Here is a 13,422-nt window from a genome sequence, read left to right as displayed (position 1 = left end):
GTCACAGCTTCTTCAGGCACTGGCCATGTGATGAACCCAAAGGACGAAGGGCCACCTGCCACCCTGCATCCTGCTCTACGCAATGCCCCTTAACACAGGAGCAGCTGCAAACTCTACCTTCCCCGACTGTACCACACACTGAGGGACTGGCAGACTTTTCCTGTACAGGGCCAGAGAGTAAATATTTTAGGGTTGGAGCCTCATACAGTCTCTATTGTAGCTAGTCACCTCTGTTATCGTAGCAAGAAGCCAGCCGTAAATCATATGTAAGCGTACGGGTGCAGCTGTGTCCCGATGAACCTTTATTTGTGGACACTGAAATGTGAACTTCATGCACTCACACGCGATGAAATTTTTTCTTCCTTTGATTTTGCTTCAATCCTTTAAAAGAATAAAAACTGTTTGTAGCTTGTGGCCATGCAAAAACAGGTGACGGCCTGTATTCAGCCTATGAACCATAGGTTGCCGACCCCTGCTCTAGGGAGTAGCTTGATATATTTGCTTTTTAAATTTTGCTAGAAATATTTAACTTTTATCTTCTCCCTCCCTCCCACGTTATGCCTTTCCTGGATAGAACCCGCTATTATGAAACTTATATTAGGTATGTGCTCATTGCCTGTATTTAATGTGTTAAATACTGTGTGTTCTAAGTGGGACCAGATGGCCTCTCTGAGTGCTGAGAGATGAGAAAGCCCCGGGAGCCAGCTAGCCTAGTGCAGGGCGTTACAGCCCAGGGCTGTGGACGCAGAGCTTTCAGATCCATATCTGCACAGACTGTGTTACCATCCAAGGACCTAAGTTCACATGCAGCGTGCCCACAGCTATAGGCCCGCAGGCCTCAATGCGGTGCTGGGAGAGCCCCTGGCCTGTGGAGCTGGGCAGTCGTGCTGCTGTCTGGGGTCAGGCCTCTTGTGGAGGCTTTGTAAAAGCGTGACGCCCAACCTCCTGAAGACCAGAAGCCAGGCCTTCTCCTTTGTCTCCTGGGCAGCCCCCTACCCACGTGCAGTATACCCTGCTCCCTGTTTGTTGAACCCAGTGGAACTGTGGGTGAGATGGTCATGGTGTTGGGGACAGGGAGGATAGATGTCCTGGATTAATGATCTCAAGTTAGAAGTTACTTGAGCTGGAGGAGGGTGGAAGAGAGTAAAGAGCTTGGAGGAAGCACAGTCCTCTGTTTGCAGAGCAGTGATGCCACAGAGCCTGGCCGGCTTTCCTGAGGGCTGAGGCCAGGACATCTGGGTTTCAGGGAGACATCACGACAGTGCTGGGGCAGGGCTGTCTTTGAAAACGTGGTGGACATTGTCCGGGAGAGTCTCCCTCCCCTGGGACCCTGTACTCAAAAAACTCCTGTCACCTTACCTGGGTCAGATGCAGTGTGAAGTTGGGACCCTCTTTGCTCCAGGCTCTGAAGGCACCTTGGGCTGGGGTAAAAGGAGGAGCAGGGATCCGAGCAGGTGGCCTGGGAGCCCATCACTGCAGGTCTCTAGGTCCATTTTCTCGCTCTTTTCCCAAACTACATCTACTCTTTTGGTTCTCAGGCCTCTGGGGGTAGTGGTGTGGCACTAGCATCGTCAAGGCGCCGAGAGAGAAACCTCTTCCTGGTACGTGCGTGCGCACGTACGTAGACACGCACACGCAGCACCACTGCCAGAGGCATTAACAGTCCAGCCCCACTTGAGGCAGGAGCACCCAGGGAGATGCCGGAGCACCTCAGGCGGGGCTGCTGTGGCCACCGCTGAGGCACGGCCGGAGGAGCTATCTGCCGCCCGCCCAGCCGCTCAGGCCCTCTCTCCCAACTGCAGGTCTGACTCAGGAGACGAGCAGTTCCCAACTATTTGCCGGGAAGACCCAGAGATACACGGCTACTTCAGGGACCCCTGCTGCTTGGGGGAGCAGGAGTACTTCAGCAGTGAGGAGTGCTACGAGGACGACAGCTCGCCCACCGGGAGCAGGTGAGGGCTCTGTGGCTCGGGATGACCTTAGCAGGCCTTGCTGTCTCCTGGCCCTGGGGCTCCGCCTGCTCACGAAGCCACGGGCCACCTGCTGCTGCCCTTGGGACTGTCCTGGGAAGCGAAGCAGGAGCACAGCCTGCGGGCCGCGGGAGAAGTCAGGGCAGGAGAAATAGGACTGGAGAGAGGCAGAGTGGAGGCAGTTTTCTCAGGCCTGTTGACTTATTTCCACCAGGGGCCCACCCATGAGGCTTTTTAGTATAGGCTCTAAGAAATGAGAGCCTCTGCTAAACGCTGAGCGCTCTGGGCTGGAGGCTCTCGCCTTGGAGCGGCTCGTCAGCCCAGAGCTTGGTCGGTCTTAATGGACAGCACCTGCTTCCCGCTCCCATCAGGCGGTCTCTCCTAGAGGTGAGGGGACAAGAGGTCGGAGTGGCACCACTCAGCAGATGTGCCTCTCTAGCCTCCTGTCCTGAAGAAGGCGGGTATGAGGTTAAAGCGGACACTTTGCTTTAGGACATGTCGCAGGCAGTGCAGGGGGACAAAGGCCACCTACCACCCTCTTCTCTGTAAACTGCATCCCACTGTGACCGGTGGCCCATTGAAGTGGACGTGGTTCTGTGGTGAGGTCACTTCTGGCGTCTGAGGTGTTGTTAAGCATCAGCCTCGTCTTTCGGGCCAGCCACAGCCGAGCCTCCCTCACCCTGCTCTGCGCCACGGCCTTCCGCGGGCCTCCCCGGATGCCTGACTTGCGGAGCCACTGGTTCTGAGCCAGCTGCATTCTGAGTTTCCGTCTTCAGGGCCTTTGCTCAAACCATGACCACCCCTTGGATGCCCTTTCCCCACCTGTGCTCACCTAATCCCACCTTCCCTTCAAGGGCCCGCTCCTCCTTCCTCTGACTGGAATTGAAATGCCCCCGCCCGCCCCGAGAACCCACAGAGCCCCACCCTGAGCCCCTCTCTTCCAGCGCCCACCTTCGCCAACCTGAATTAGAATGCCATGTGCCTGAGGTATTTGCTAAGCTCCTTGACCGCGCTTCATGCATCTTCGTATCCCAGGCGCCCCGCTCAGCACCTGGCCCTCGGGAAGAAGCGAGCGGGTGATAGTCAAGCTCGCGGGGCATCTGCAGTCCACATCTGACCGGGGTCTGAGGCTGCCCCAGGGAGGGAAAACACCAGCACCTCACTCATCGCAGGTCTGCCGTACTGAACCTTCCTGTAGCAGCCCTTGCCCTCCATCTAGAATTTTCCATGGAGCTGAGGGCTGCCCGGTACTACTGTGTCCAAGGCGGTGGGGAGAGGACTGTGACGTGGGCTTGTTAATTAGGCTCTCATGTGTCCCTTGCTCTCTCTTCTGACCTTTTCAATCACCAGGCAAAGCTACAGCTGTGGCTACTATACCCGATACCCAGGCAGCAGCTTGGACTTCGAGCGGCCTCGAGGCTACCATCACCCCCAAAGCTTCTCGGAGGATGATGACTCACCTGTTTGCTATGATCCCCGGAGGTCTCCAAGGAGACGCCTGCTCCCTCCCACCCCAACATGTGAGGCCAGATTTTTTGTTTGGGAGCAAGGCTCACAGGGAGCAGTGTGCCTCTCCCCCTGCCCCAACCCCGGGGGTGGTGACGGACGTGGTCCTGCCACGTTGGGGGCCTCCACTCCTCGAGACCAGCCCCCTAGCTGGAGATGCTGTTGGCTTTCTTTCTCATCTGTGTGCCACGTGGTAGGGCTTAAAGCGCTTCCTGCTGAGAACAGAGAGAGACAGTGTGAGGCCCCACAGTTGCACGGTATGTAGCACCTGATGAGGGGTCTTCTGTGTGCCTCATCACTGCCTTTGAGCTTGGGATGTGCCCTGACAGGTAGGCAAGACATGCACCATGGCGTTGATAGGCCCACTCCCTAGATGGGGCAGTGATGAGCCCTTAGAGCCCTTAGAGGGCGGAGGATGGGCCCACGCACAGAGTGGACTCGAGCCCAGGCCTCTTACCAAGGCCCATGCCTCTGAGGAGCACCCGGGGGTTCTTGGTACCCATCCTTCCTCCTCTCTCCCACCTTTGCCTCGGTCTGCCGGTGCTCTCTGCTCATGGTAGGTTGTGGCCTTGGTGGTGACCTCTAGGGTAGGCGCTCCCATCCTGGGGCCAAGGAATCCCGTTCCGCAGCGAAGGGGCAGGGGCTGGCTGCTCCTTGGCCTGGTTTTCGTGTGCAGGTGGCATCAGTGGTGCCACCAGGAGATCTGGGTCACCCCCAGTGAGGAACTTGAGCCGGGGAAGGAAACACAGCAGTGGCCCCTGCCAGTTCCTGGCTGGGTAGTTTGATTTTGGACGCGTGGACATTTTGATGCTGGTTAAAGAATATCCACTTCTGGCGTTTCTGAAGAATGAGGCATATTTTGGGGTAGGACTCTAATCAGTAACCAAAAATAACCAAGACACAGCGGCTCCGAGTCTGCCATCTAGTGCACAGTAACAAGTGCAGTTGGGTGGTACCCAGGTCCTATCTCTCTCCAGCTGTCATAGCCCTGCTGGGAGGTGTAATCAGACCCATTTCCGTGGTTAATATTTAATTTTACAGCCCCAAACAGAAGCTGCTAAACAGAGCAGTTCTGGGGTCCATCAGTACCAGGTGACGCACACGCAGGCGAGGCTGGACAGAGGCCCCTGGCCCTGTGGGTTCCACTGCCCTGCTGTGACCTCCTTTCTCCCTTTGGTGGCCACGATAATCACCATTCGCAGGCGCCGCCTCTGTGAATCAAGGACCCTAAGCGGGCAAGAGTGGCTGCCCTCTTTATTTTTAAGGGGGAATAAATTAAATGCATCTTATTTGCTTTGCTGCCCATCCATTCAGACCTCAGGCAGGGAGACCACGGCGCCCCCGTGTTCTCAGCCACGGCGGGATTACTTCCCCCATTGGAGACGGTGGTGCAGAGCAAAAGAGAGGATCCACTTTCAAAACTGAAAGGTGCTACCTGAATGACAGCGGTGGTAGTTTTCCTTTCCTGGCTCCATCCTCTGGCCCCACCATCTGACCCTAGGAGGGTCCGAGAGGTGGTGCTGACCAGGGAGGCCCGTCCTCCTCTTAGAACACTGAAGTTCGTTCCCGCGTGGCGCGTGGAGGGAAGGCTGTCTGATGCGGATGGCAGGTGTCCGTGTCCCGTGTCGGCAACTGGACGAGGAGGCCCAGCAGGCCCCACGGTGTGCGTCGGGCCCGCGAAACAGGGCTCGTTGCCTGTCTGGTCCCTCCCTGTTGGGCAGTGGCCGGCAAGGGCTCAGTCTGGTCTCCGTGCGCTTTTGGAGCCTGGCCCCCAGAGAACGGGCTCTGCAGCTTCGTGTGCAGTCCCAGGATGCCGGGGGCCTCCCCAGGCTGGTCCCTGCAGTTTTCCAGTGCAGGAATTAGGGGGGTGTGGAGCGTTGCTGGGGCATGAGAAATGCCCCGTGAGCTTAGAAAGCGGAGCTCAGGAAAGGACGGTTGAGGTGACTCAGCGCTGCCTCGCGGGCCACCAGTAAGGCTGCCGAGGCAGCTCCACGGCGGCAGCGCCTGAGGGGAGGTGTCCCGGGGAGGCCTCTGGCCTGTGCTCGGGGCCCAGGATTCAGACTGATCTCCCGGGCCTGGCACCCTGTGAAGCCACGAGTTCTGGATCATCTTGTCATCACTCGACCTGTTTATAAGCCTCTCTTCAAAGTGGCTGTTAACAGGGCAGCCCACCGCATTTTTTAAAGTTCAAGGTATCCTTTCTTGTTTGTTCTGTCTTCAGGGCTAGGGAAGCTGGGTCTTTCCCCACAAAAGGATCTGTTTATTACCTGGTTGAGCTATTAGGGCAGGTAGCAAAGAGAAGTGTAAACACAACACAGGAGCACCAGCAGGATGCTCCGGCCCCCAGAGACACTCAGGATGTCTGGAAGGCGAGAACGGGTCAGTCAGCAAGCGTCTCTGGGATTCTAGAACGACGTCGTGTACTTGACCCGGAATGCTGTGTCCCCACCACGTGCAGGGACAGGGGCCTCGGGTCAGAACAGCCACCCTCTGGCTGCCTCTAGCTCCTCCCCCTGAGAACAGGTGTGGCAGGGAGGAGAAATTGACTTGCTCTTTTGGAAACATCCCTTAGTTGGGCTGCTTCTTCCTCCTAAAGTTCTGAGACACCGCCCCCCCCACACCCGGTGCCCAGTGCTTTTTCTTGGATGCCTTGCTTGCTTTCTCCTGGGCCCCCCTGCTGAAATGTCCAGGGGGCTGCCCTGACCCCAGAGCCCCGGAGCCCTGACGGCCGGTTTCACAGCTGAACGGTGTGCTTTAACTTCTCAGCGCCCCGGAGATCCTCCTTCAACTTCGAGTGCCTGCGCCGGCACAGCAGCCAGGAGGAGGTCCCGCCGTCCCCCGCCTTCCCCCACCGCACGGCCCTGCCTCTGCACCTGATGCAGCAACAGGTGAGCCGGCACACCTGGCCCTGCCCCCAGGGCCGATGGGCACCCCGTCCCCCTTGGCTGCCAGCACTGGAGGGAAGGGGGACCCTTCACAAACACTCTGGTTCAGTCCTGTGACAACCTCGCCAAATAGAAACTATCATGAACCCTGTTCTACGGACGAGCAAGCATCACAGAGGGAAGGTGGCATCCCTGAGCTCACACAGGAGGTGAGTGGCCGAGCTGGCATTTGAGTCCCAGGCTGCCAGCTTCCAGAGCCGGGCTGTCAGCCTAGCTGCACACACCCTTCCTCGGCACTGAAGGCAGGGCCTGGGACAGGCCACACTGCAGGGAGTGGTGGCTGCTTGACTGACCCTGAACAATCGGTGCTGCCCTTTGCTCTGAGAGGTTGTCCCGTCATTTACGGAGCCCTCTGGGGGCCGGGCCCTGGGGTCACGAGGGTGTGTGCGCCTCCGACCTGCCTGCAAGGTGGGTGTAGTCCAGGGAGACCGGCCTGTCAGGGCAGCCGGACAGGAGGGAGCCCAGGGCCTGGAGGGCCTGTGGGGCTTTGCCTCCAGGACAAGAGTATGGTACTTTGTCTTCCTGAAAAGAGCACATCAGAGATGCTGTCCTCTTGCGTCCGTGTGTGTCTGGGTCAGGTAGGAGCACACACGGTATGGTATGCTTCTTACCCTGAGCGTCCATTTCAGAGTTTCTGTTCAGGTCTGCCAACCTTTTGCCTTTCTGCCTTCCTTTTTTTAAAAAAAATTTATTTATTTATTTGGCTGTGCCGGGTCATAGTTGCAGCATGCAGGATCTTAGTTGCGGCAGGCAGGATCTAGTTCCCTGACCAGGGATCGAATCCGGGGCCCTGCGTTTGGAATGCAGAGTCTTAGCCACTGGACCACCAAGGAAGTCCGCTGCCTTCCATTTTTTATGTTAAGTTTTGTGTGCTGCTTCGTCGTGGACGGAGGACAAACCTCTGGAAGGCCCTGGCCATCGCATGCCACACACCAAGTAGGCATGGAGGTCTTTGTGGGCTTGTGCGTGACACTGCCCTGTCTCCCCCAGGTGGTCCTGGCTTCCGATTTGGCCACAGGCCTGTGCTGTTCATAAACCCGGCCTCACCGTCCCCCTCCGCAGAGTGGGATGCCAGGGCAGACCTGCCATGGTGCCTCTGGAGGTGGAAGAAGCAGGCTTGTACCTGGTGCTTCTGAGCAGAGTGCTGGCCGCGGGATGAGTTGCCCTAAAGAGAACCAGCCCGTTTCCCTACGAGCGCTGGGCGCCGTCAGCTTGCCCTGAACGCACTTCCCTATTCAAACCCGGAGTGAACCGGGTGGCAAGTTCATACCCCACAGCTTGTGCGTCTTCCCTGTTTCTTCATGCTTCTAAGCAATTTCACCAACAACTGATTCCTACCTGGGAAGAGTCACAGGAAATATATTATGCATTTGGGGGAAAAGAAAACACGGTCTGCTAGAAAGCCAAGTTTTTACAGCCAAGTCATTGAATTACTCAGTGTGCTGTGCCCTTCGGAAGCCCCTGTAAAACAGCGCCTCCAGCCTGGTCTGTTTTGAGGGGGCTCGAGGCCGGGACCTCTGAGGACCTCTGGTCTCCCCACTTCCTCTTTCTCCTCAGATCATGGCAGTCGCCGGCCTAGATTCCAGTAAAGCCCAGAAGTACTCGCCAAGCCACTCCACCCGGTCGTGGGCCACCCCGCCAGCGACCCCGTCGTACAGGGACTGGACGCCGTACTACACCCCGCTGATCCAGGTCGAGCGGTCGGAGGCCCCGGACCAGGTCAACGGCAGCCTACCGTCCCTGCACCGCAGCTCGTGGTACACGGACGAGCCCGGCGTCTCCTATCGGACGTTCACACCAGCCAGCCTGACCGTCCCCAGCAGCTTCCACAACAAAAACAGCGACAAGCAGAGGAGCGCAGACAGCTTGGTGGAGGCGGTGAGTGTGGCCGCCGAGTCTGCACGGGAGGGCGGAACTGGGGAGAACCGCGCGCAGCGGGAACGGGTGGTGGTTCTGAGGGCAGGTGGGCTCCGGAGCCCGGAAGCCTGGCTTCGGAACCTGGACACCGCCCACTTCTTAGCAGCAAGGATGGTACTTAAAGCATGCATATAAAAACAGCACCCCTGCCGGGTTTCATCAGCTAGCTGTACCTAGGATTGTGTGTGCTGTTCCTGCAAACATGACTAGCTTATACTGAAACATTTGTCCCCAGTGGGTTGCACTCTTGTTGGGCCACGTGCAGGGTTTGAGCTCCTTCAGATTTTCAAAGCCATTCACCTTCCTTCTTGGTTACCACGTATGGGGTCTAGCAGATATGACTGGCTGAGTCCCAAGAGCACATCATACAGTCAATGCTTGAGGTGCCTTTTCTGTCCTTTTGCATTCATGCCACTGATCCTCCTTCCTGTACAGGTTCTGATATCCGAAGGCTTAGGACGGTATGCGAGGGACCCAAAATTCGTGTCAGCGACAAAACACGAAATCGCCGATGCCTGTGACCTAACCATCGACGAGATGGAGAGTGCAGCCAGCAACCTGCTGAACGGGAACGTGCACCCGCGGGCCAATGGGGACGTGGGGCCCGTCTCCCATCGGCAAGACTACGAGCTCCAGGACTTCGGGCCCGGCTACAGCGACGAGGAGCCAGACCCCGGGCGGGATGAGGAGGACCTGGCAGATGAAATGATTTGCATCACCACCCTGTAGCCCCCAGGGAGCGGCCGACTGGCTCTGGCCTCAGGTGGGGCGCCGGCGGGCCAGGGGAAAAGTGCCTCGTAGTTAGGAAAATTTAGGCACTAGTGTGGAGTCCCTATTCAATTAGACTTTTGTACAAGTGATGTCATGCCTCAAGGAAGCCATAAATCTGGTAGGGGACAGCCGCGCCCACAGGCTCAGCCCCAGCTGTGGGCAAGAGCAGGTCCAGCCCTCCTGGAGAGGACCAGCGAGGAGGTCGGACAAGCCCTGCCCGCTTGTCCAGAGCGCTGGCCCGCCACCCGCGGGCATGGGGGAAAGGTTTAAGGGTGATGACGATCACCATACCTATGTCATTACCTCAGCCATCGGTCTAGCATATCAGACGTTCACTGGGCCCAGCGTATCCATTTTTAAACCCTTCCCCCCCCCCCCCCCTGCCCGCTTGTCCAGAGCGCTGGCCCGCCACCCGCGGGCATGGGGGAAAGGTTTAAGGGTGATGACGATCACCATACCTATGTCATTACCTCAGCCATCGGTCTAGCATATCAGACGTTCACTGGGCCCAGCGTATCCATTTTTAAACCCTTCCCCCGCCCCCCCCCCCAAAACACACTGCTTCCTGATTCCTGTTCGGCTCTTCTGAAATACAGTGTGTAAGTCAGGACCTACCTACCAGCCGTCATCCTGAGAGGGGAGCGGGACCCTGTAAACGGGGTTTTCTGTGACGTGACGCCGGTTTACAGGAGAGAGCATCACTCCGACGGTCGGTTTCTGACTGTCAGGCAGAGGGCAACTGTAAACTGGAATAATCAGGCACTCGCAACCAGGTAAACTTAGATACGCTAGTTTGTTTAAAAATTCTAGATTTACTGTATATGACTTGTAATATACTATAATTTGTATTTGTAAAGAGATGGTCTATATTTTGTAATTATTGTACCGTATTTGAAATGCAGCAATATCCATGGGTCCTGATAATTGTAGTTCCCCACTCAAATCTAGACACTATTAGTATTTTTACTCGGGCTATACAGAAGTAGAAGAAATAGAGCCAATTCTCATCTATCCAGTGGAAATCTTTTGGGGATAAAATTTTAAGTTCCAAAGAACTTGGCACTACAGAGATTTTTCTAAACTATTTTGAGTCACTATAAATCTGTCTTTACACAAGAGATACCAGATGACTATTTGCAGTCTTTTTTGGGGCAGGGGTTCTGCGATTTGACGTTGCACCTTCTGATCCACCATGGGTTGCGGCTGTCTCTTGTTTTGCTTTAGTAACTCTCCGATGAGCACACTGCAGCCTAGGTCGAGCTGGTTACTCTGACCCGGTGGCATTCATAGTTGTGGTTTTCTCAGCTGCCCCCACAGGACATTTCCAGCGCAGAAATAATCGCACAGGTGAATGAAGTCCTCCTGCTGTTGTCCCCTGGGGACCGGTAAGGCTGCTTGTCTTAGGAAAGAAATAAGGAGTGCTGGGGACAGACGGGGCAAAGGACGATCTATAGGACTAGACGTCGGGCTCTGTACAAATCGTATTGTTGCCTTTTTACAAAACATTGCTGTACCGTGTGTTCTCTTTGAGGGCTTTTATATGCAACTGAATGAGGGCTGAAGTTTTCATTAGAATGCACTCACACTCCAATTGTACTTCTCGATGAAAACCCACTTTGGGATGATTAGACCCATCAAGGCTTCCTTTTCTGTTCACAGAATATGCCGACTTTGTCGAGTTACCTTGGCGGGGACTCCCTGCAGTCAAAAAGACTGGTAGCGATTTTTGGTTCAAAGTTTTTAAAGATTACGTAACCTGTTAATGTTTTTTCTTTTGTAAATAACACTTTGTTATGAAGACCTTACAAACCTCTTCTTAAGACATTCTTACTCCAGATCCAGGCAAAAACACGTCAAGGTTTGTAAATGACTATTTCCTGACGTAAATTCTTTTTTATTAAAATGCAAAATGATCTTCAGAATAAAACTGTGTAATAATTTTATTGTACTTGGGAGCTCTCCTCGCAAAGAGCTGGTGTTTGCCGGTGAGAGCTTCGGGAGGGGCAGGTACTCTGTGAGGGCACTTCTGTAATTGTGTAGATTTTTTTCTTATCCTCTTGGCGCCTTCTCCTTTTTTCTTATCCTCGTACCCATGGTAACTTAAGTCCAGCTGCAGAGAGCACTGTTTCTCCTAAAGGGCTAACCCACGGTCACCGTCATCTCAGACTCTGTGTCTCTCCACCGAGCGCTGGTCTTTCGTACCGCGTGGCTTGGTTTACCATCATCAGTCCAAAACTGCCGTAACAGGACTGAGTTTTCTGGTATAGTCGGTGATCCTTTCTAGTCAGCGCTTAACTGGCACTTTTACAGGCTGCACCACTCCCAATATCTGTCTGCATTAAGCCTGCTTCGACTGCTCATCTAACATTAAATTTTTCTTTCTTTGGAAGACAAATTTGAAGTTGTAGAGCATGGTGTTTTTCTTTCAGGAATCTTTTAAGATTAAATGTCTCTCCTTTTTAGTTCCCCTCCCACTCCCTAAAAAAAGTCATTTTGTGGTGTCCCCAGAAATAGTACATTTAGTTTCTTTCATCTTGTGTTTTCCATAATATCACAAAACAGAAATGGCAGCAAGAACCTCGTTAAAATGGTCTCTGTGATTTCCATCCAGCCGGCTGGGCCACGCAGCACCTCCCAGCCTGATTCTGAGATGTTTCAGAATCAGCCAGTGGCTGGGAGGGGTGGGTTGTGAAGGCCCCAGAAGCTTCTCCAGTGCAGGATGGGCTTAACCTGCCTGAGGAACCCACTTTACGGCTGATACCACGCTTGTGAGAGAAACCAGAGCAGTTTATTCTGTGTTGTTTATGTTTTGCAGTCCTAAGTAAGTGTCTTTGCCCATTGCCTGTTCTCCTGCGAAGGTTTTTACTGTTAGGCTGGGTGGTCAGCTTGTCCTGAGAACTGGTTAGCATCACACACAGAGTTCCAACTCCTTTACTAGCCTCCCCGACTCCAAAACGCACTCCAGCTATGGCCTTCATTTGTTGAAAAAAAGTTTTTACTTCTCTAAAATGATATTCCTTCCCTACTGCGGACCTAGGAGGGCAGGCAAGAAAGAGAAGCAGGACTGGGGCCCTTGCTTCTAACCAGAGAACGAGAGCCAGAATGGTTGCGAGGGCGCCCTGTGGGGACAGTGGCAGGAGATGCGATGGGAGACTGGGTCTCCAGACGGGGCCAGCGGAGAAGGGTGTGTGTTTTTTCTGAGTTTTAAGAGAAAGGCACCTAGGCATTTGATCTGATGGTAAGTCGTGCAGTGGAAATCTGAAATGACCTTTGGGAGGAGGAACACGGTTTGGCTGGAGAGAAGACTCTATTTGAATTTGTGGAAATGGCTCCTGCAGCCTGCACGAGGGCCGCACAAGGCCGTACGTTAAGGCGCCAGAGTCCCACCTCCGGGACCTGCCCTTTCCTGGTCACCTGCGGGCAGGCTGCTCCTCTAGCTGTGTGTTCTGGCTCTTGTTCTACCAGGAAGAAGAACCCTCTGCTGATGCAGCAGCTTAAACACTGGCTTCTTCAGAGGGGTCAGTGTTCTGACCACTAGGCACACTTGCAGCTTTCTGTTAGGCTGTTTCGACCATTTTTGGAAATGTACGTTTTTCCTTTTGGGCAGTACTGCAGGCTTTTTGCTAAGGGACTTAAACGACGTCTTCCTGGGTCTTCAAGAGGCTGAGCGCCGGCCAGTCTCCATGCCCCTCGGGCTGCCAGACCGTGGCTCATCCTCCCCAATTCCAGTTCGCACTTTCCTCCCCTCTCTGGCTTCCTTGGCCAACAGCCCTCTCTTTCTGAGGTCAGAGCTTCCTTCGTGGTGGCGGACCCTTCAGAGCCTTCAGGTTAGGACACGGGCCTCTGGCTCCACCCTGCCCCCGTGGCCATAGCACTCAGCTGTCAGGGCTCGAGGGAGGAACCCCCTCAGATCAGAATATTCTGTCCTGGGTCTGAACTCCAATAGCAGTTTTCTGTTGGGTCCTGGATATACGTGACACTCATGCTCTTCTCCTTTGAAACGTGTGTGTGTGGCAGTGTCATGTGATCGCATGGAACGAGGCCCCGCAGCAAGGGTGGGAGAGGGGCCTGGGTGCCATCCACCGTACAGGCTCCCCCTTACACACTTTGCTTTGCCCATCGACATGCACACTAGCGTGTCAGCCACTGTCTCAGAGGCCGAGGGCACCACAGTACGCAGAGGTGACCGAACTGAATGGCCATGTCACCTGCCATACCGGTGCCAGAGGAGGTCAGCGCAGTCACACTCTGGCCTGGGACCCCCCCCCCCCCCCCCCCCCCCCCCCCCCCCCCCCCCCCCCCCCCCCCCCGCC

At 55.2% G+C, this 13,422-nt stretch overlaps 1 protein-coding gene across 3 annotated transcripts in view; it reads left to right on the top strand.

The window, feature by feature from the left end:
* The window catches only part of CACNA1D (calcium voltage-gated channel subunit alpha1 D), a 331,484-nt gene extending 322,338 nt beyond the window's left edge, over window positions 1–9,146 (top strand). The window contains exons 44-49 of one of the 3 annotated variants that reach the window (XM_024123808.1): window positions 575–601; window positions 1,803–1,952; window positions 3,321–3,490; window positions 6,243–6,364; window positions 7,979–8,299; window positions 8,774–9,146. In XM_024123808.1, the coding sequence (XP_023979576.1) occupies window positions 575–601; window positions 1,803–1,952; window positions 3,321–3,490; window positions 6,243–6,364; window positions 7,979–8,299; window positions 8,774–9,067 (1,084 nt within the window). In that variant the 3' untranslated portion in view covers window positions 9,068–9,146. The remainder of the gene's footprint in view (window positions 1–574; window positions 602–1,802; window positions 1,953–3,320; window positions 3,491–6,242; window positions 6,365–7,978; window positions 8,300–8,773) is intronic. The other 2 variants (XM_024123809.1, XM_024123810.1) reach the window with 2 other exon arrangements.
* The last annotated feature ends 4,276 nt before the right edge of the window (window positions 9,147–13,422 follow it).

Source organism: Physeter macrocephalus, chromosome 18, assembly GCF_002837175.3.
Source record: "Physeter macrocephalus isolate SW-GA chromosome 18, ASM283717v5, whole genome shotgun sequence".
Lineage (NCBI taxonomy): Eukaryota > Metazoa > Chordata > Mammalia > Artiodactyla > Physeteridae > Physeter > Physeter macrocephalus.
The sequence above is the reverse complement of the archived record's forward strand: the minus strand, read 5'-3'. Positions and strand labels throughout refer to the sequence as shown.